General features: G+C 42.0%; 1 protein-coding gene across 4 annotated transcripts in view; it reads right to left on the bottom strand.

The window, feature by feature from the left end:
• Window positions 1-21,213, bottom strand: part of neo1a (neogenin 1a) — a 180,999-nt gene that overhangs the window by 10,483 nt on the left and 149,303 nt on the right. For all 4 annotated transcript variants that reach the window (XM_080768351.1, XM_080768352.1, XM_080768353.1 and 1 more), the window contains exons 10-19: window positions 17,441-17,589; window positions 15,427-15,565; window positions 14,713-14,762; window positions 12,322-12,466; window positions 10,301-10,411; window positions 9,537-9,731; window positions 8,305-8,400; window positions 5,387-5,562; window positions 1,028-1,166; window positions 156-263 (exon numbers count right to left, since the gene is read on the bottom strand). In XM_080768351.1, the coding sequence (XP_080624477.1) occupies window positions 156-263; window positions 1,028-1,166; window positions 5,387-5,562; window positions 8,305-8,400; window positions 9,537-9,731; window positions 10,301-10,411; window positions 12,322-12,466; window positions 14,713-14,762; window positions 15,427-15,565; window positions 17,441-17,589 (1,308 nt within the window). The remainder of the gene's footprint in view (window positions 1-155; window positions 264-1,027; window positions 1,167-5,386; window positions 5,563-8,304; window positions 8,401-9,536; window positions 9,732-10,300; window positions 10,412-12,321; window positions 12,467-14,712; window positions 14,763-15,426; window positions 15,566-17,440; window positions 17,590-21,213) is intronic.

The following is a 21,213-nucleotide window of genomic DNA, read 5'->3' as shown; positions in this document are numbered from 1 at the left end:
TAGACTTGGCATTACAAAGAAATATAATTAAATGTAATGAAAACTCTCCTCAGGACTGTCCTTTTAAGAGAAAGAAAGAAATACATAGAAATTAACTGACCAGTGATACATACATAAATAAGAAATGCTACATAAATACATAGAAATAAACTGACCAGTGATCTTGCCGTTGGCTTCAGAGGGCGGTTGCCAGTTCACAATGATGGTGCGAGGCTTGCTCTCCTTGCTCACCACGGTCACATCTTTGGGGGCAGAGCTGGGGGCTAGTTTGGGGTGGTGGAGGGATAATGGCGTCAGGACATTATATTGACATTGGTTTGGTCCTTATAACAACAGGTCAAAACTGCTACCACTATATGGCTGTCCCTGTATTTAGTACAAATTCAAACGACGGCAAGACGTGTGCCAAGTTGAGCTACGTGGCTAGATGCCATGCATCATAAAACAAATTACTTTAGATAAGCTTTCGAATACAATCCGTCTTCTCTTTGTTAAGTAATTCACGTGTTAAAATTCAATAATTCATCTTCTTCGTAACATTGACATCGCAATACATGATCCCTTACCCCTTATCCATAAACTTATTTGCCATTTTCTTATTTTGAACTATTTTAAAATGGTTTAAGTGGGATAAGGGGTAAGGGCTTCTGTGCCTAAGACGTAGATGTCCTATGGTCTTTATAGTGTTTTATGATAGATTGCGGTCAATGCTACATACATTAGTATTGGGTTGCTACCTATATAGCTAGCGGTAAACAATCATGACCAAGATCCGCGGCCATAGACCTCTGTGACAACAGCGATCTTAAAATGCATTTTTCTCAGAATCCTCCTTTTAAGAGGGTAATATCTGCAGTGGAAATATTCCCTGGTGGAGTCAAGTAGACACCATGAGGTGGAAAAGTGCTTTGTGTACAGTACATACAGAACATGTATGTGTTCGTCTATATTTTGTTCGTCTGTGAGAAAGTATACATATGCTGTGTGTATTTATTGTGTATGTGGGTAGAGGGTACAGTGTTCCTACTGTTCTCAAAGGTGGTGCCCTGGGCTGTCATGCTCCAGGTGCTGAGACGTCGGCCCTTGGTCACCATGACCGAGAACTCATACAACGTGTTAGGCTTCAGTCCCGTCACCATGTAGCTCAGGCTGGTGGTATTGGCCGTCTGGACAGAGAGAGACAGTAGTTTGACAGTACATTTTGAATTAGTTTTAGTCAGTCTTTTGAATACATTTTCATTCCGCTTTAGTCATCTGAAATGTTTTAGTTTTAGTCGACTAAATATCATACGATTTTAGTAGACTAAATCTACAGTTGATTGTGTCTACAAAAATTAATTGTGCTGGGCCTTGATGGCATCGTAATGCCTCAATTTACACTTGTTTGCATGCTGAACATAAACGATCTACAAGCTCACATTGAATGTATCGCAGTGACTTCGATGTTGTGAGCTTGTAGATCATCAACCGAGTGCAAGCAAACATAAAATGACTTGTCTTTTAGTTCTACTGGATCTTTCTCCAATAGTAACTCCCTAACACTTTAGCCTATTTTTATTTGTTGACGAAATTATCAATATATTTAGTCTTAGTTTTAGTCATAATAGCTTAGGTTTTATTTCGTTTTATTTAGTTGTCATCAGAAAAATAGGTGATCGACAAACATTTTTCGCTGTAGTTTGTTGAAGACACACACACACACACACACACACACACATAAAATGCAATGGTACAGTACACACTTTGGCCACTGAGTGGAACCCAAACCTTTGCATAAAGATGCTGCTCACCATCTGTTCTGAGAAATATGTTGTGTGCCACAAAGACACACTGTCAGGTACAAATTATAAAACAAAGAAATAAAGGCAGATTCTGTTTTCTAAATCCTAGAAGTTTTCAGAAAAACCTATGTTGCTATTATCAGTGCAGTGGTGAACAGACCTTTGCCGCCAACCCTTATCTCAAAATATTTTGTTCCAGGGACTTCAAAAAGCAAAGATTTGAGTTAAAACAATTGGGTTGAGATTGAAGCACGGAAAGGTTTGTAAGGGCCTACTGATTTTAACTAGGACAGAAAAGTAACGACAGATGATAAAAAGTAAGGACAGATGATAACAAGTAATGTGGGTCCCAAGCCAGGAATTGAACCAGGGAGGTTCCAGTAAATGTTTTGATGCCAATTGGCTTAAGCGCCAGTGCCCCACATCCACAACAGAGCATGCCCACAATACTTAAAACCAGCAGGGATGTCCTTTATATGGATATTATATCAAACTTCAAACTAGCTTTACAGACTTACATTTCAGAGTTACAGTACTTTGCATTTTTTAAATCCCTTTCCCTGAGCTTGGCAAGCATGGATGCCTGACACCAAAAATGGCGTTTGCTTTAGCTAGCTAGCGGGCAAAGTAGAAGAGGCAAGTGACTGGTCTCTGTCAATTCTCTCCATGACTGTGTGTGCTGTGACAACAACGTACTAACTCTCCATCAGGGGGATGTCAACCAGAGGTCATAGGAAAGGAACTCTGCTCTTTAGAATCAGCCAGTGTGTCTGAGAGAAGCCTCGTCGTGAATAATCCATGAGTCTGTTTCTCTATGACTGCTTCTAAAAGCTGATGTAAGAATTTGAAGCAAGCCAACATCAAGGTGAGCACCAAAAACCTCAAAAGATGGTTAGTGATGCTTTTAAGACGATACACTTGTAGGGTCCCTTTTTACACTCTCAGAATTAACACTCAGGATTTTGAAGCATATAGTGTGTCACAACTAACTTCATTAGGCAACAATAACATGATTAAATACTGCATGATGGATGATCTCTAGAATCTCCATAAATTATGGACCATATTACTAGGTACAATTGTTTTCAAAAACAGACCGGTAATTCAGTTGTCATAAATTAAGTGTAGAGCATGCAGACCCAATTGATTAATGTTGCTAGACAGAAAATCAACCAAATGAATCTGTCCAAGCAGGGCAGGGCACATTCAATGTATTTGCAACTTCATTGTTTGTTAGATCATCTCACTCAAGACCATTTGGGCACCACAGGCAGAATGGTGAGTTTCTGTAGTGAACCGAGTATATTCAGAATGCAGGGTCACGTCTTTAGCCTCTTTCCACCACTCCGTTTTGTCTTGTCCTTGATGAATAATTAATCATCCCTCCGTTGCACAATACACACATCCCATTTACTAGTATCCAGTATTTGTATAGTGAATGGAATGTATGTTGTTGAGCTTCAGGGCTCAGATCAGATGCTTTTGTATGGGCCAGAAGTTTCTGCGCCTGCATCTACATAATGCACTGCAGCTGGACCTGCAGCTGAAGCATTGCAGGTCTGTCAGTGTCAGGTCAGTTAATAGAACTAGCCCTACCCGTTGTGAGATATTGCCCCCCCACCCCCCTGTGGCCATGGGGGGTAAATTTTTTATTCAATAATAAATTAATTATTAATCATTAATGTGTTAAAGCGGAAAAAAGGGCTTCGTTACACCCTCCATATTATTATGGTCAATGCCTGTGTGAAAAGTGGGAGTGATTGGTGCAGGCGGTGAGGAGCTACGGCAGTGGCAGTGACAGACAGACATTGACTGAATTATTTGGACAGACATTGACTGAATTATAGTATGATGATGATGATGATATATGCTGCTCTCAGATAATTTCGCAATGTCACAAACTTGAGATTTCTAGAAATGGGCAATGAGCATCGATACAACCTCAAACAACAAAAACTGTGAGGGACAATAATTCACCAAAACAAGCATGTCTTTGCTACTTTGTCGTCAAAAGTAGTCAAAATAGCCCATCTACAAGGACATGTCGCGGCACGTTGTGAGGTTGAAGATCTGTGGTTAGTTGGTTAATTCTGTCTATGGGTTTTATCAACAGGACTTTGACTAAATAATAATAATAATACAGATACACATACATACATATACAGATATACAGATACCCCCATACAGTTGTTTAAATGAGGCCTTTGGTTTCCCAAAATACTATGTTGGTTTCTTGTGTTCTGTTCAATCTGTTCTGATTCAGAGAACAGGAAATCGATTGAGTTGAGCACTTGCTCATGCTTCAGTGCCTGATTAGGATAGCAAGTGCGGCCAGGTAGAATCTCTCTGGTCTCGGCATCTCAGGCTGAAGTGATTGCCTGTATCCGGCTCGTAATACCACAAAATGTAGGAAACTATCAACTTAATCAAGAGGGTCGTGGAAAAACAATACGGGCAGTCAGGTTAAATAAATTGTCTTGAGGTGATTTTGCCGAGATATCTCAGCGGTTCTGGCAGTAGTTAAACAGTGAAGATAGTACTACTACATGCTCCGACTCTTTCTAAAATCACACTGATTTTTGCAACCTCAGGTTGCATTTACTATGAAATCGTTCCCATCAGTCAGTCACTCAAAATACCCATACATGGGAATGCCCCCATATAGTGCCAAGGTCTTGTGACATCATCAGGGATGGAGATGTCATAGTAAATGCGACCTGCTGTCGCAATTAAGCCCATATATGGAGATCCCTGATGTAATCAATATTGGCCAGCAAACCCATATATGGATATATGTCAGAACCTGTTCTGACATTCCATAATGTTGATCCTTCCCATCCATCCTTCCTCTCAAAGTTATTAGTGCAGCCGCGCATTCAATTAATCTCGGTATCTCGGGCATGGCTACAAAGGAGTTAACAAAAGACAGTGATATCCTTGAATTGTTATCCTTTTATACACATGTTGTATACCAGTGTTTGAGTGACTAGTGTATTATTGCATTATAAAGGTCAAGTAGATTACTATTTACTGGCCACACATGCACGCACGCACACACGCACGCACACAGTAGTATTTTGCCATCAACATGCTATTGTACATGATTTATTTTGTGCTATTTCTACTTACGGAACATCAATACAGTTCTCTGGTCTAGGTATAAGCCTGAGGGGATTTACAGAGATCATACTGTGGCAGTGAATGGCCCAGGAAGCAGAACAGAACTGAATAAATGTTAGTATCAAGTTACGATTAGGCTGGACTGATGTGAGCCGTATTATAGAGTATACTGCACCAAAGTGAATTTAAACGAGTCATTCAGAGCGTAAAAGTGCTGACCTAAAACTGAACGGGAGAGTGAGCTTCAACAATAAATTAATTTAATACCTTTTCAATTCAAAATTTTAAGAGAGAAAAAGCGTGTGTGTGTGCGTGTGCGTGCATACGTGTGTGTGTGCGTGCGAGAGACTGAACAGAAAGTGTGGCATTCCGGGTGGCGATATTTGTTGCATGTTTTTCCTCCCTCTCTGCCTTCACTCAATTTTCTCCCCATGTGTGTCTTAAAAAAAAGGCTGGAAAAAAATAAAATAAAAGATAGGCCTTACCTTCATCTTTGTGTTGGCAGGGATGTTGGTCTTCCAGCGCACGGTGTAGTAGCGGGCATCTGTGATCTTTTGGTTCTTGGGCAAGGAGTTGTCAGCCCAGGTGACCTTGATGGTGTCATGGCTCAGCACAGAGGCCTGAACACCCACGGGCGGCAGCATGGGGGTGGGGTCTGGTACTGGGGTGTATGGAGCATGGAAGAGTTCATACAGATCAACATCGGGGTCTATGGGGTCTGCATGCCAGCAGTTAACCCGCACGCACACGTAACACAAAATTAAAATGGGTTCAAATTAAAAACAAACAACAGAGAGAGGCGTGGTAAGGTGGATCAGAGGTGGTGTTAATGAGTTACAAAATGGCGGAGCAGGACGACAAACGGAAATGAGGAGGACGAGGAGAAAGATCGTGACAGGGAAAAGATTGGGAAGGGTGAAGAGAAAGAGAGAGAAGATTCTATTAGAAAACAGGTTACTACGGCTACGAAACAACATCTACAGTATCTACAGACTGGGTTGCTATACAAAGGCTACTGTACAACACATACATTTTCTATCATTGACATTTACAGCGGGAAAGACAATAATCCCTTCACAAGAAACATGAGATCTATCAGGAAAGTAAGAGGCAGTAAAGACAGTCATAACTAATTTAGGGATACACAAAACTAAGAATCAAGTTTTTGGTTGCAATGTTAAAATAATGAGGCCATTGCAATAACAATGACATTTCAAAAGACATCCGTGAAATTTATCTCCCTTTGGGAAAAGGTGCAGAACTAGTTCAGCTTTCAGATAAACAGCTTAATTGTTATACAGTATATACTGTATATAATTTAGAATTCACAAATATTTTTGATATGTTATTCTTATTGCAGTTGTCTAATCTTATGTTGTAGAACTACAATCAATTCAGAAGCAGAAAATGTATACATTTTATTCAGAAAGTCACTTTGAAAAGCGACCTTTTTGTTGTCCAACTGAAGTCCAATTCTTTCATTTCAAAATTATTTTTATGGGAAGCGTTTACTAGTTGTCAAACTTGTCACTAGTACAGTTCAGTGCACAGTAGCAGGCATGTTATTTAAATGTTCAAATTTAGCATTATTTTCTCCTTTTAATTGAAAATATGCTATGCAATCCAAATCCAACACCTTATGATAAGGTAGTGTGTAAGAAAAAGCTGTTGCCTAACAAACAACCTGTGTGTGGGTTTGTTGTGTTTGTGGCAGCATAGTACATGTGTGGATAAAAACACGTGTGAAGTGACTGCTAATTAGTCTTGTAAATGTTTGTGTGACACAGCAGCTCAAGTAAGTGGCTCCCTGGCCACAATGCACATCCATCGCCGCCATGTTGAGGAATAAATGCTTCAAGATGGCTACTTGGAACAGGCTGCTGGCCACGCTTTGTTCTACTCTGCATCAGCCAGCCGCTTGGGTGCTCCAAGCTCTGACCATGGTCCAGTGGCCATGAAAATAACAGAACCCCCCCAGTGGTCAGTCAGCCACGAGGGGCTGCATGCCTCCTCAATTACCAACTACTTGTTGGACCGTGGTACTCAAACTCACCCCATTTGACACCTCATTGTGTAGCACAGTGCTCGTTATATTCTTTTTTTATATGGTCTGGACTGCTCGATTGCGTGTGTGTGTGTGTGTGTGTGTGTGTGTGTGTGTGTGTGTGTGCATGCGTGCAAGTGATCGAAGTATTCATGTGGTTGCGGAGACACACTGAGGGGTCAGAGTTGCCCAACTTTCAGAACAGTACAATACCAATACCATACCCTAGAATCTCATGCTCATCTTTTACGCTTTTCAATGCAGATATTACGTGTTGTAAAAGGTTCAACCAAGCAGGATTTCAAGTAAAGTTTCCCAAGATTTCTAAGTTGTTTTAAAAAAATGTAGGTCAGCTCATCTTTTTAATCCTGACTTGAACAAACTAGCGGGAATGCACCCTGGAGGACTCAGAGGCAGATGATGGCAGTGGGCTTTGGTTCTGACGAAGGGCTGCCAAAGCCACGACAGGGAGTCTGCTTGTGTGCTGGTGGCGGCATGTGTGTGTATTGTGTGTGATGGAGAAGAAGAGAGAGCTTCTTTCGTGTGGATGCAAGGGTTTGGTGTGTGTGTGTGTGTGTGTGTGTGTGTGTGTGTGTGTGTGTGTGTGTGTGTGTGTATATAGTCTGCAGCATATTGATGATATTCCTGTCTTCCGGCATCCCACCCCCCTCTGGCACAGCGGTGCATGGTGAAATGGTGCTGAGTCAAAGACAAACTGGTACGATTAAAACAGAGTTGGGAGACAGGAGGTTGACTTCCTGAAGACATGGGGTACGGCCCACATTCTGAGATGCCCGCCCGCGCGCACACACACACACACACACACACACACACACACACACACACACACACACACGCACATGCACACACACACACACACACACACCTCTAACAGACAGTGTTTCATTCATTATGTTTATGATCTCATGTACGGCACAGCGTGGCTCGAGTTCTACTGCTTATTGTCAAGCAGAGCAATGATCTGAGTGTTAGAGAATTATGGATCGGCAGCCAGCCAAGCTGAATGCTCTCAAACAATATTAATTCTGGCTGTCTCCTGTTGCAAGACCTTGCTGTACCATGCAAGCAATATTGCCTATTAATGACCAATGTCAAAGACACTATATGACCGTGAGCATCCAATTACAGATGAGTGACAATAGTGTGACAATAGTACATTTTCAATTGGATTGCAGAGAAACTTGGTTAAGACCGGCAGTAATATTCTTGAGGATTTGGGACTTGGACACATTCAGATAATGGCTGGGTTTCCCGAACGCATTTAGTGTAAGACTTGTAGTGCTCAGTGTGCTCCTGTGTGTTTGTAGTACGTATTCGGGTTTGGTGGGTAAGTCCTACCTGACTGTGGCCTAGTGATGGCGCTCTCGTACACTGGGATCCCCTCGCCCACATTGTTGAAGGCCTTCAGTGTGATCACATAGTGGGAGCTGGGGTCTGAGAGGGAGAGGAAGGGAGGGGGAAAGGGAGAGATGAAACGGAAAGATAAACGGATGGGATGCTGCAAGCTAATCCACTCCTCAGAACTGCAATATTAGTGAATGTCTGAATACAGTCATTCCTCTCGCTTTATGCTTATTTTATTTTTGAGGGGCGCTATAGCCCCTCGTATATACAGGTTTAATGTTTGTTTTTAGTTCAATGTTTGTTTTAAAAACTCCATTGACAATGAAGGGGAAATTTACGTCATATTGTCTCTTTATTGTTAATGGCATTTAATGTTTGTGTTGGCACCGTTCGTTTTACATCACCATTACATCACCTAATCAACATGAGTTAGACTTTAGTATATTAGCGCCCCTCACTTCACACAGGTGTGATTTTTATTTTATTCTTAACTGCATGCCTCATCCTAGAATATAACTTAGGACATGAGCCCAATATTGTAATAAAAGTTGAATTAATAGATCAATGGGATCTGGCAAAACCAAAGGAAACACCAGAATGTTTTCCCCATGGTTTGGGTTTTCTAATCTTCTTAGAGGAAAAAAAGACCACTGCTCATCAATTTATTATCGCTGCCATTGTAATGATTCTTGACTGAGTATTCATCTGTGCTCTTCATTGTTATGACATTGGAAGAAAACAATGGTTCACTATCTTCTAATTCTACAGTACCTACATTGGGATTCACATGAGGAACATCATTTTGATGTTCCTCATGTTGTGCATTGTTTGCGCTACAAGGCACAAAGAAAGCAAATGCATCATGGGAATACTGTGTTCAATTGGAATTGTTATGTCAGTATTAACCATTATTTGCCTCGACTTCTTAAGGGCTTGGTGGATTTGAAGACAAAGTACAGCTCATGCCAGTACAAAACTCACAATAAGCCTTTGCAGGGGGAGTTTATACTTAAATGCACTCGGAAAACAGTCAATTCAAATATATTTGTGTAAACACAACATGCTCTATTAGCTACACAACTCAAACCACATTAAGAGAGGAAAACAAAAGTCTAAGGAAAGAAATAGTAAACAATTGGGGTGTAATCTGAGAACCGTGACCTCCATCAGTTATATAACCCAAAAAAAGAAAAGAAAAGGAGTGAACAGCAGTGGTTTGTTCTTACCCAGATTCTCAATGCTGTAGTAGCGCTGCTTGTAATCCACTTTGATGGTCTGGGCATGGGGACTGCCTATTCCATATCCAATGGTATAACCACGGACCACAATATCCTGGTTCTCAGGCGGCGTCCAACTCACTACGATACTGTTTACCAGCGGACGGACGTGGAGTGAGCTGGGAATGTCTGGCACGCGGGACTCTGGTGGCGTTAGAAGAGAAAATGCCCAGTTAATCAGGGCATGTTGTGCAGTCCGAGTCAGCTGACCTGATATTGCAATGGTTTAGCCTATATTAACGCATTTTGACCAGAGATCAGATTCAAAAAATGTCTTCCACATCCTGACAGTTTTCTGAAAAAGCTATGTTTCTATGTCAGTGGTTCTTTGATTAAAAAAAAATAGCAGACCTATACAAGCTCGTAGTGCGCCACTCGGTGGCGAGCTATGAGCTTGTAGATCTGCTATTTTTCAATAGCTAAAGCATAACATAATGCTAACACCAGAAGGGGTTCCCACCCAAAATGGGTTAAACCAGGAAAGCATCTGTGTTCAAAAATAGCAGATGTACAAGCTCACAGCGCTTCACTTTGTGCTGCTCTGCGAGATATATTTTTAAACATTTCTGAAAAATCTTGAAAGTGTGAGAACTACTGATTTAGAAGGCAGTTGTAGAATCGCCCTCAGGTCTTAGGCTACTTTATGGCTCATTCAAATGTATTGTAGTGGCTGGTGACCATGCATGTGTGGTGTGTAAATCAGTTGGCGTTACCATCCAGGTCACTCTCAAACGTTTCCGTGGTGGTCCAGTCTGTGGCAGGTCCTGTGCCATTCGCTGTCACAGCAGACACTCGGAATGTGTACTCCGTTCCCCGCTCTAGACCTAGGGGAACGACAACACACACACACACACACACACACACAGTCCATTAATCCATATCCATATTTTATCAAAGGGGAATTATACTGCTACTGCTGTGGAGCAGGTGCAGGTCCTCTGCTTGGCTTTTCGGTCGTGTGTGCTCAGCTCAGCTAACAAGTGATACTCAGAAAAGGAATCCACCAAAGTGGAAAAAGCAGCACTCCAAAGTAAAAATGCAAGACAAGTAGCTCAGTTGACCCTTTTCTTTAATCCTAATTTAATTAAAGAAAATGGTCAACTGAGCTACTCATGCATTACTATTTTTGGAGTGCCGCTTTCTCTGGCGGAATCTTTTCAGGATATTATACTGCATTAAGAAGAATGTTTGAACATGCTTTTACTTTGACAACTCAAAGTATCACAATCAGAATATCAAAATATCAATCGGAAAAACAAACATACAAGCAAACCTTGACTTAGATAGAAGATCAGCCAAAGACCAATGTTTCAATTTAAAGGGGATGACTTCGCACACATTCTTCCATTACAACTTTTCTCTCTCACTGGCAACTTCTTACTGGCTCTTCAGCCACTCAACGATTCAACTAGGACATGACCATGCAGACAAAATAAACACCAATATTTCTCAGGAGATGCCCAACATTTCTCTACGTGGTTTAAAGGGAAAATCTATATTAAAGCGTGCCCAGGCAGGAATAAACCAGGTTTTGTGGTAGTGCAATCACCCCTTGTACAGTATGTTTCTCTACTGATTACTATGTGCCATTCCAGGGAAAGTGTGCTGGTTCAGCCAGAAGTGTGCTGGTGCAGCTGGTGGAAGAAAACATATTTCCAAGGGAGATGCAGCATCTCTTGATGTTTGAATTAGCTATGTTTCTATTTTGGAGGCAACTGTCTCACAGCAGGGGCCGGATTTGGAATTCAGAATAGGCGGGAATGCCTGCTGACAATAAATGATGTGTAGCTGTGTTAATTTGCTGAAATAGTTTTTCATCATCATCACCATCATCATCATCATTCTGGTCCCTGTTGGTATGCTACATGTTAATCCCATCAACTCTTCGTCTCTACCCACTAATCTGGGCCACCCCTCGGGGCAGTGTCTGAGGACTGCTTAACCACTCATGCCTCCCAGGCTACAACATCTCTCTCTAAATGCCTTTGAACCGACAAACATCCCCCTCTGTTTCACCACTAGAATCTCTTCAGAAATCAACTTTTAAGTGTGCATTCTCTTTGATGCAGCACGCAGCATGAGTCTGGGCCACTAAAAAAAAGTTGCTGAGACCACATGTAATATTAATCAGCATTGCTGAGTGAGTGCGTCTGGTGAAACCGTCCACATTTTTGGCTGCGGTGAGCATGAGCGATGCCGACAGTAGGTGAGTGTTTAAAGTCCAACTGACTTCATAAACAGAACTACAGACAGTCAGACACTAGCCTCAGAAACCCAGACGTTTTTATTTCCAGGGAGAAAAGAAAAGTCCACTTCAATTCGGCATAGAGTAGCGCAAACATTGCTCACTCTCTGCTGATTTCTGATCGTCTGCACCTTTGTTAAATTGACACACACACACACACACACACACATGTACTCACTCCTCTCTCTGTCGCTCTAAGTAATTAGTCTCATGTCACGCAGTTGCGCATAGTTTCTCCCGGCGGATCCTGCCGGGAGCTGCCTATGCCATAAAAAGCATAGGTGAGTTCCAGGCTAGTCAGACACTGATCAAAAAAGAAATGAGACACATGCAGCCCTGAGTTGTAAGGCCCAAAATGTTAAAATACTGCCGATAGCCAGACAAAGCTATCAATCTCACAGAACATGACTAGATAATGTAACTTCAGGCAGGCATTGCTACTCCCTATTCCCAATTATCACAGAACCAATTCACTGGTACTGTATATACCATCAATGAGCTGTGAAAGCTGGCTGCCTCCAGTGGTCTCCGCAGCCTCACTCTTCCGCGTTCCTTTCCTGTAGCGGATCTTGTAGCCGGTGATCTCCCCATTCTGTAGTCCAGGGGGCGGGGGCTGCCATCGGACCATGATGCTCTGCCAGGGTTGACAAGAACAAGACATGATGAACGGGATAAAGAGGCACTGCGCTAAGGAGGAACTCCCTATCAGGGAACACATAGGCATTGAACTGATAAAGAGGCATGGCGCTAAGGAGGAACTCCCTATCAGTGAACACATAGGCATTGAACTGATAAAGAGGCATGGCGCTAAGGAGGAACTCCCTATCAGGGAACACATAGGCATTGAACCGATAAAGAGGCATGGCGCTAAGGAGGAACTCCCTATCAGGGAACACATAGGCATTGAACTGATAAAGAGGCATGGCGCTAAGGAGGAACTCCCTATCAGGGAACACATAGGCATTGAACCGATAAAGAGGCATGGCGCTAAGGAGGAACTCCCTATCAGGGAACACATAGGCATTGAACCGATAAAGAGGCATGGCGCTAAGGAGGAACTCCCTATCTGGGAACACATAGGCATTGAACCGTCGCTAAGGAGGAACTCCCTATCAGGGAATTGAACCGTCAAAACTTGTCTCACGAGTCGTCAACCTTGTCGCCCCCAAGTTGACGCTGACCCTGAATGCTTTTCTGTAGCGGTGACCTTGGGGCTTTGCAGCCAAGATAAAACCTCTCGCGGACCTTTGCGTAGCTAGCTGTGTTAATTTAACTCTGTGACTCACTGTTCAACTACACTATCTCACCTGCCCCTCTCCCATCTTCTCCCATGGTGTTACAGCAGGGGAGCCCCGAAAGACAAACACAGTGATGCAACACCGATAGACACATTAGGAAGAAATAAATGTATGAATAATAGACACAGAGTGGTCCTGTTGAGAGACGTGTGTGGCATGTGTGGCGGTGCAGTTTCCCCTGCAGGGATACTGAGGCAGGGAGATGAATGCTGACTCTAAGCTGGCGGGCTCACGTGCATGGTGTGTGTGTGTGTGTGTGTGTGTGTGTGTGTGTGTGTGCAGCGATAGGTGGGGGGTAACTCAGTGTGGGAGAGCAGTTAATTAACACTACCCGACTGTTGCAGTGATGCGACAAAACCCCTGAATACAGTATGGACGCACACTCCTCCCCCCCATCTTGAGTCAAGGGAATAACACAAATTAAATCTGTGTTAAGTGAGTTCAATTATTTCCATTTTCCCTATTATGGTGTTCGTCCTAGCTAGAAAATGTGTTTAATTGAGTTTCAGAAAATCACAGGAAACAGACAAATGTTAAAGGAAGAAAAACAGGGAAAACGTATCCCATCAAAGTCTTTTTTTTATAAGCTGCTGCACATATAATGTTCAGTTGTACAGTTAGGGTTTCAGTATGGTTCCTAATGACCTAAGAGCAAAATGACCACCATGTGAATATGGTCCAGTGCTGTAGGCTAGGTTATTTCAGATGGTATACCATAATTATTCGCTGTGCGTCATGCGCACGTATAGGCTATACACTCGCTCGTGGTCAATGTATGAAATGATTACAGTATGCGCTTTTCTTTTTCTTTTGAAGATTGAATTATTCATACTTCTATGAATATAATGAGGTTCTAGAAAGTAATTGTTGCGCTGTAATGAATCAGATTCATCTTTCTTTAAAATTTTAACCAGACATCCAATCCAACTTTCACTCAAATCAATGTCTCACCTAGACACAGGATCTGACAGGAAATTTGAACTGATGGTTCAATTTATCCCCTGAGCAAGCAGGCCTGCTCTATTGGCTCAAAGGTAAAAATCTCAGCATGTGCGCAGGAAACCCGTCGTTCAAATTCGATTCATGGGTCGATTTTGTTTTTTTTACACACTCATACTCAAACACTGCATTTCCCAGTGCAGTCTAGTCTTTTATATACTGAATGTTTGTGCACTCTCCCCAGCTACAGTAGTTTCGCTTCTACTAACAAATAGGAGGCTGCAGTTCTTTGAGAACCTGTTTAGTGTTGTTGAGCCCCACGGTCTCTGGCAGATATACAGATAGACTGATAGAAAGGTTAAAGCTGTCTGACAGACGAGGACTCTCTAGCCGATGAGAGAATCGATGTGGGTTCACACACACCCTCCTAACCAGCTGGGGCTACAGGTCTCCGACACACCTAATCACATGGAAAGAGTGCGCACTGGCCTGTGGCCAATCTATCTGATCACCTGACAGAGTCTTTGAATGATGATCTATTGATGTGAATATACCCACTGTGTCTGAGAGAGAGGTTGTTTACTGTATGTGATGCCTTTTATTTTATTTATTTCATAATGATTTAACATAATCAAGGGCTTACCTTTGAGTTTTGGACCTCGATGCTGAGGTTTTGAGGAGGTGCACCTGGAACTGTGAAGAAAACAAGAGTGCATGGTGAAAAAAGAGATTGTGTAAGTAACATACAGAAGAATGTGAAATGTAAATTCCACATGGCACTTTTAAATTAACACTTTCCTCTGTTTGCTTTGACCACTTAAAACACTAGTAGACTGGAGTGGATCTATCCTAGCTCGATAGCTAGATCCTATGTCGAGTCCGCCTACAGGAAATACGTAAGCTGCGGCCATGAGACCCGTTTCTGAATTCGTCTATAGACACCTCTGGCTGTCACACACACGTGTGGCAGCTCAAGGTTGATTGAGTGCATTTATATGCATATCAATGTAACGTGGCTCTGACACCTGCTAATTCTCCCATTGCAAAGCTTTGTTTCTTGTTGCTATAATAATGAGTCAGTATGAGTCCGTTTGGTGATGTTCTTCATTCTTGCCCTGATGAAGACCAGTTAATGGTCGAAACATGTTGGCAGTTAATTGCCTTCTTAATTTAATAAAGGCTTTTCTCTCTTTTTAACTTTTGTTTTGAGTGCCCAGATCTTCTCTCTTTTTTCTATGCTTTGATCCCGTTTGATCCGTGTGAGCACCTTCTTACCATTATCACCTTTTTATATCTCCAGTGATCACCTCTTTTTATCGTATAGAAATAAATGCTTCCATCTTATAAAGCAACGAACCATCAGACAGGGTGCGAACTGTGACGTCCTCCGTGGAGACCCCTGGACCATGCTTGTTGTAGGCCACCACACGAAAACTGTGTTCCATGTACTTCTTCAACCCAGTCATGGTGTAGGAGAGAGCACTTACGTCTATGTCCTAAGAGAAAGACATAAGTCAGTTTGTTTCAATATTGGTTGGGTAACAGATAACGTATGTACAGTATGTGTGGTAGGTATATATACTGGATGTTGATGGTGACGTAATTAGGATATGTTTCAATGTCGGGTGGATAAAAGGTAATGTCTGTATGTATACATGTATGTAATCTGAAACATATCTTAATTACGTCATCATCAACATCCAGTATACCTACCACGCATACCATACGTACATACGTCCAGCCGACCACAATATGTGCGCGCTCTGCTTGCGCAAGTAATTATCTACATTTCTTTGGAGTCCCACACACTGCCACAGCTTGCAATCATCCACACTTTAATGCAACATTACGGTCGTAACCCTTCATTAGACATATGGTAGCCACAAGGTTATTTCAGGTGTTTCAGGTGTCCCCAAGTTTGTTATATATTATAAAAAATGTGACAGTAGCATCTTCACAATTGATGACTACAATGACAATAAGCTTAGTTATACAACCTGGAGGCTGATTAAAACAAATCTGCTTTCTTTCAGGGATGTCCAATCACAACCTCAGCACTCGTGTCTTTTATCACAGCACCCCTACTGTACTCCGCTTGACCTTAAATATTTCATGTCCTTTTAACACATTTCCTCCGGTCTTTGTCTTCACCTTTGTTCTAACCCTCTCTTTCGGAGATACGAGAGAGGAGCTTTTCTCGCCCAGTCGGCCACTTTGATCCCACCCTCAGTCAGCCTCTTCATCTCTGCCCCCCTTTTCTCATCTCTATCTCTCTCCTCTAGAGAGCTGAGGCATCGTTACTCAGTGTGCCGGCTGACATTTCATCCATTATCATATTAAAGGCTTTTTAACGCCTGGCTGGCTCACTCACCCACTACTGCCGGCGCTGACTCACTCTCTAACCAGCTAGATGACACTCTGTCGAGTAAAGTCAGGGCGAAGTTGCTTTTGCACTGTATGCAAAATGAGAATCACTAGCTGGTCTGTGATCATTATTAAGTAGATCGTCACGACAGCATCATTTGTTGGAAGTTATAATATGTTTGCATCATCGGCAGACAACTGCTAAATATGAGATTGAATTAATCTGTCAAATCAGGTATGTGTCTCATAATCGTTGCCATGGAATGTGCTATGGTGCGTATCAAAGTGATGTTACCTGGCTTTTAGCATTTGAGCTAAAAAACTAGGTTTATAAAGACCGTTGCATCTGCATGTTGAGCAAAACATTACATTAAAGGGGAACCTTGCTTATTTATAACCTGGTGGATATGTTCAAATGGGCCATTTGAACATATCCACCAGGTTATAATGGGACATACTGTTAAAACTGTTATTCCATGGATGTGGAGTGAATATGGGTGGTGTCTTTCCGGTTGTCATTTAATGTAAGGAACCCAAAAATCTGTAATATGTATTGCTGCTGTACATCCAATGACCTCTTGTTTTGTTTTGTTTTTTGTCTTTTGTTTTTACTCAGTTTTCTTTTACTGTTGATGTTTCTGTCCCATTGTATGTCTTGTTTGTCTTTGGTGTCTGTCTTGCATATTCAAAAATTCCAAAATAAAGAGTAAAAAAAAAAAAAAAACTGTTATTCCAGACCTTACACTGAATCAGCTGTTGTCAGCCGAAGTTAACCATGCCCCTAATAGCTGTGATTTGTTTTTTGTTTTTTTATTTCACTTAATAACCGATTAATGACCCTAACCTAATTCTGTCCACAATGTGCGCTTGTCGACACACAAGACTATCAGCTGCTCAACGTGGGCATCTGGCCTCACGTTGGCCTGGTTGTACTTGCAATAGAACAATAGGCAATGGTGCTCTTTAACAAATCAATGTGATATTACTGTATGAGACCTGGCTCCTACCTGTTCGATGCCCACGCTTTTGTCTGTGTAGTAGAGCTTATAGGTGAGGATCTCTCCGTTGCCTGTGAGGGGCATGTCCCATTTTAGAGACACAGAGGTAGGTGTATTTGAGACCGCTTGCAGGTTCGGAGCAGGACCAGAGACTTGGACTGGGAAAACAAATGAACAGAAGAGCAGAATTTAGACAAGCATCAAGTAAATGTGTTATCCATGTTGTTGTACACCTCCTTGTTTGGCCCATTCCATGTTGAATGTCAGAAATCACTACAGCATCATACATTGATATGTTGACTATTTGCTGTCAAAGATGTTTGTTCTTATTCATTTCAGACCAATGTCTAAAGAAATGGATCCTTTATTTTCTACAGGGAAATTAAACACACAACAAAAGCATATCTCTGGGCATTACAACAACATAATATTGTAGCTTGCTGTAACATTCTGTGTGAGAAAGCATGCAGTATTTTTTATGTTTATGCAAGGATTTATTCCAACTGCTGTTTACAGTAATTAAGTATTTAACTCTGGTTAGCAAAGCAAAGGGCCAGGATAATGTGTGTGTGTGTGTGTGTGTGTGTGTGTGTGTGTGTGTGTGTGTGTGTGTGTGTGTGTGTGTACTGTGTGCGTGCGTGCATGCGCACGTGCGTGCTGATAACATAGCAGTTATGCAGTTCTGTATGAGAACCAAAAACATCCCTAGAGCAGAAGTACAGAAAATATGAATGAGGGAAAAAATTGCGATACAGAGACAATGAGAGGAGAGAGAGAGAGAGAGAGAGAGAGAGAGAGAGAGAGAGAGAGAGAGAGAGAGAGAGAGAGAGAGAGAGAGAGAGAGACTCCATGGTGAAGAGAAGGGCATTGGCTCTAGGCATTATACCATAACTGTGCTTGACACAGTCTGTGTGGCATCTTGCTACAAGAATGTTGGTAAGTGGCACAATTCTCCATCTGTGTAAATCTGTGCATCTGCACACTTATTACCTGTGAAACCTGAACATCATGATGATAACGAATGCATGTTCACAGACAGCTGTGTCTTTGCTTAGAAAACCATTACTCCATGTAGTGACAATTATACTGTGCAGTGACACTAAAACAGATGGGATACCTGGTGGCTTTTAGCCAAAAACAAGGACACTGACAGCAGGAAGAGGAAAAATGTATTATATATATATATGTATATTATATATTACGGCTGGGACTCGATTAATTTTGTTTATGTAATTAATCAGAGGCTTTGTAATTAATTATCTCAATTAATCACATTTTAATCGCATATCAATATTTGAACCTGAGAAGTATTATTTTAATGGATTTTGGTATACTAGTGAATCAATGAATAGTGAATACATAGGTTTAAGCAATAAAACATTGTTTTTGTAGTAATAATAGGGGTAATAATAATAATATTTCAAATTTAATAATTTATATAGAGCTTTTCTGCGTACCCAAAGATGCTTTACAAGGGAGACATGAGAAATCAAAAACAACTTTATTAGGGGAAAAACACTAAGAAATTAAATAAATTAAATAGCTGGGGAAAGCAATATTGAAGGTTTGGATGGTGGGGGCATGTCTCTGAGAGTTTGGGGAATGCATTCCACAAATATGTGTCATGACCATAAGAAAACACCTGTGTTTCTTCCGTGGACATACAGTAACAGTCATAACAGATTTTACATTTTAGTTGGCCTTAACCGTTTAGTTAGAATGTCATCTGGACAGGTCCTTGAACTGCTACTGGGAGTTGGAATAATGTTAGCTCTGATCCATAGTGTTAGAAGGAGGAAAGTAGGCTTTCAACATATTTCTTGTGCTAAAAACGAGGTGCTGCACAGCCTGCACTTCCGCGGGTGTGAGGGTAAAGGATCAAATTAAGTACCATAGAACTCCTCCTGAGTCCTTTAAACTACTCTATGGACCAGAGCTACTGTTGACGCTAGCTTCCAGGCTAGGCTCGGTGCAATCGAGCCGATACTGGAGGCTTGACGATATGCAAATTATTTATTGAATAATTGCACACAACAGTGCTGTGTAGACTACACATATGGGACCCAATGCCTCCCTGCTTCGCACTCAAGGTTGAGCATCAAAGGTTGGATTGGGGGTAAGTCCCTGCGACATACTAGTGTCATGTCCACGGCGTGTACTTGTACATCATGTCCAGGGGGTGTACTTGTAATGTACATTAAGCTGCCTCACGCTACAGAAACAGGATAGGCCCAATGGTCCTCAGGGCTCGGCAAGGCTTACTTACTACTGCTGCTATAATACTATATCATACAAGGTACTGTAACTGTTGGTATTGCTGCTGTAGTATATAAACAAGGTATATACATACTGTATATGGTATGCCTTAATTGCAAATGTATACATATTTCTTTCCTTCACTGTGTTACACCAATGTTGCATACTATTGCTACTTGAAAGGCTCTTCTTCTGATGTTGAATGTTGCACAGTATTTGGTGGTTCACACACACACTTGCATTTAGCTGCTTGTACTATGAGTAGTGACAAATAAAAAGAGATCAATGGTATGTTTGCTTGACAGTAAAAACAACAATCAGCTAAATATACCTGCTGCAACCTGGCTGAAGATTGCATTTGCCAGTGAAGAATTTATGCCTTAAAAATATGTCTTAAAAATATGACAGTGATGATCTGAGATCCAAAAGGTGCTTTGATTCATGTGCGTTTGTGTCTGCGTGTGGGGGGATGGTTCTCATTTGTCCTATCAGTAGCTGCACAGCAAAACCCTGAGAGATTATTTAACTTTGAGTGTGTAACCAAATATATTCACACAGCTCAAGAGTTAAATGAACACTGAGGCTTTAACAAGGTAGGTACAGAACAAGTGTTCTGTGTGTGTGTGTGTGTGTGTGTGTGTGTGTGTGTGTGTGTGTGTGTGTGCAATATGGGGTCGCACTGTACATCTAGGCCTGGCGTTTAGAAGCGGGTCAAGGATTTAAGCCGCCATTCATAACATGATCGTAGAGGCAGAAAGTCCATATGCACTTTATGGGTAATGCCTGCCCTCACTGCCATCCTCACGGGTGGTTAGCTTCCTGCTGGCGGACATTATGGTGGGGTTGTGTGTGTGTTTGTGTGAGTGAGTATGTGTGTGTGTATGTGTGTGAGTATGTGTGTGTGTGTGTGTGTGTGTGTGTGTGTGTGTGTGTGTGTGTGTGTGTGTGTGTGTGTGTGTGTGTGTGTGTGTGTGTGTGTGTGTGTGTGTATGTGCGTGCGTGCGTGCGTGCGTGCGTGTGTGTGTGTGTGTGTGTGTGTGTGTGTCCGTCTGCCCCGCATCAAGGACACAGGTAGAGAAACGGTAGTTGACCTAGAAACTGACAGTGACTGAGCTGTTGTGAATCCAGAATGGGACACCACACACCAGGTATGTACAGTGTGTGTGTGTGTGTGTGTGTGTGTGTGTGTGTGTGTGTGTGTGTGTGTGTGTGGGGGGGGGAACTGGAGGAACGGGAGTCCACCTCCACAGTAAAGTGGGGGAATCCCCAATTTCAAATGGGTGTGGAATGGAATAATTTTGTGCACTTATAGCCAGAGGGCTCTTTCCATCCTTGCATCAGAAAAAAGGGGGGCAGCACCTGCTTTCATGAAGTCAAAACATCCCCAAGTGGGATTGTATTATACAGAGTGAGCACACTACCTGGGTGAAGGAACGGCTTAGGGCCGTTTCAGAGCGGATGTCGAAGGAATACTAATTCCAGGCATTTCTTTACTCTACCACAGGTATGATAGGCATGGGTATGCA

This window comes from Protomyctophum bolini (genome assembly GCF_963924005.1).
Source record: "Protomyctophum bolini genome assembly, chromosome: 1".
Taxonomy (NCBI): Eukaryota; Metazoa; Chordata; class Actinopteri; order Myctophiformes; family Myctophidae; genus Protomyctophum; species Protomyctophum bolini.
This window is presented reverse-complemented; position numbering and strand designations above follow the sequence as displayed.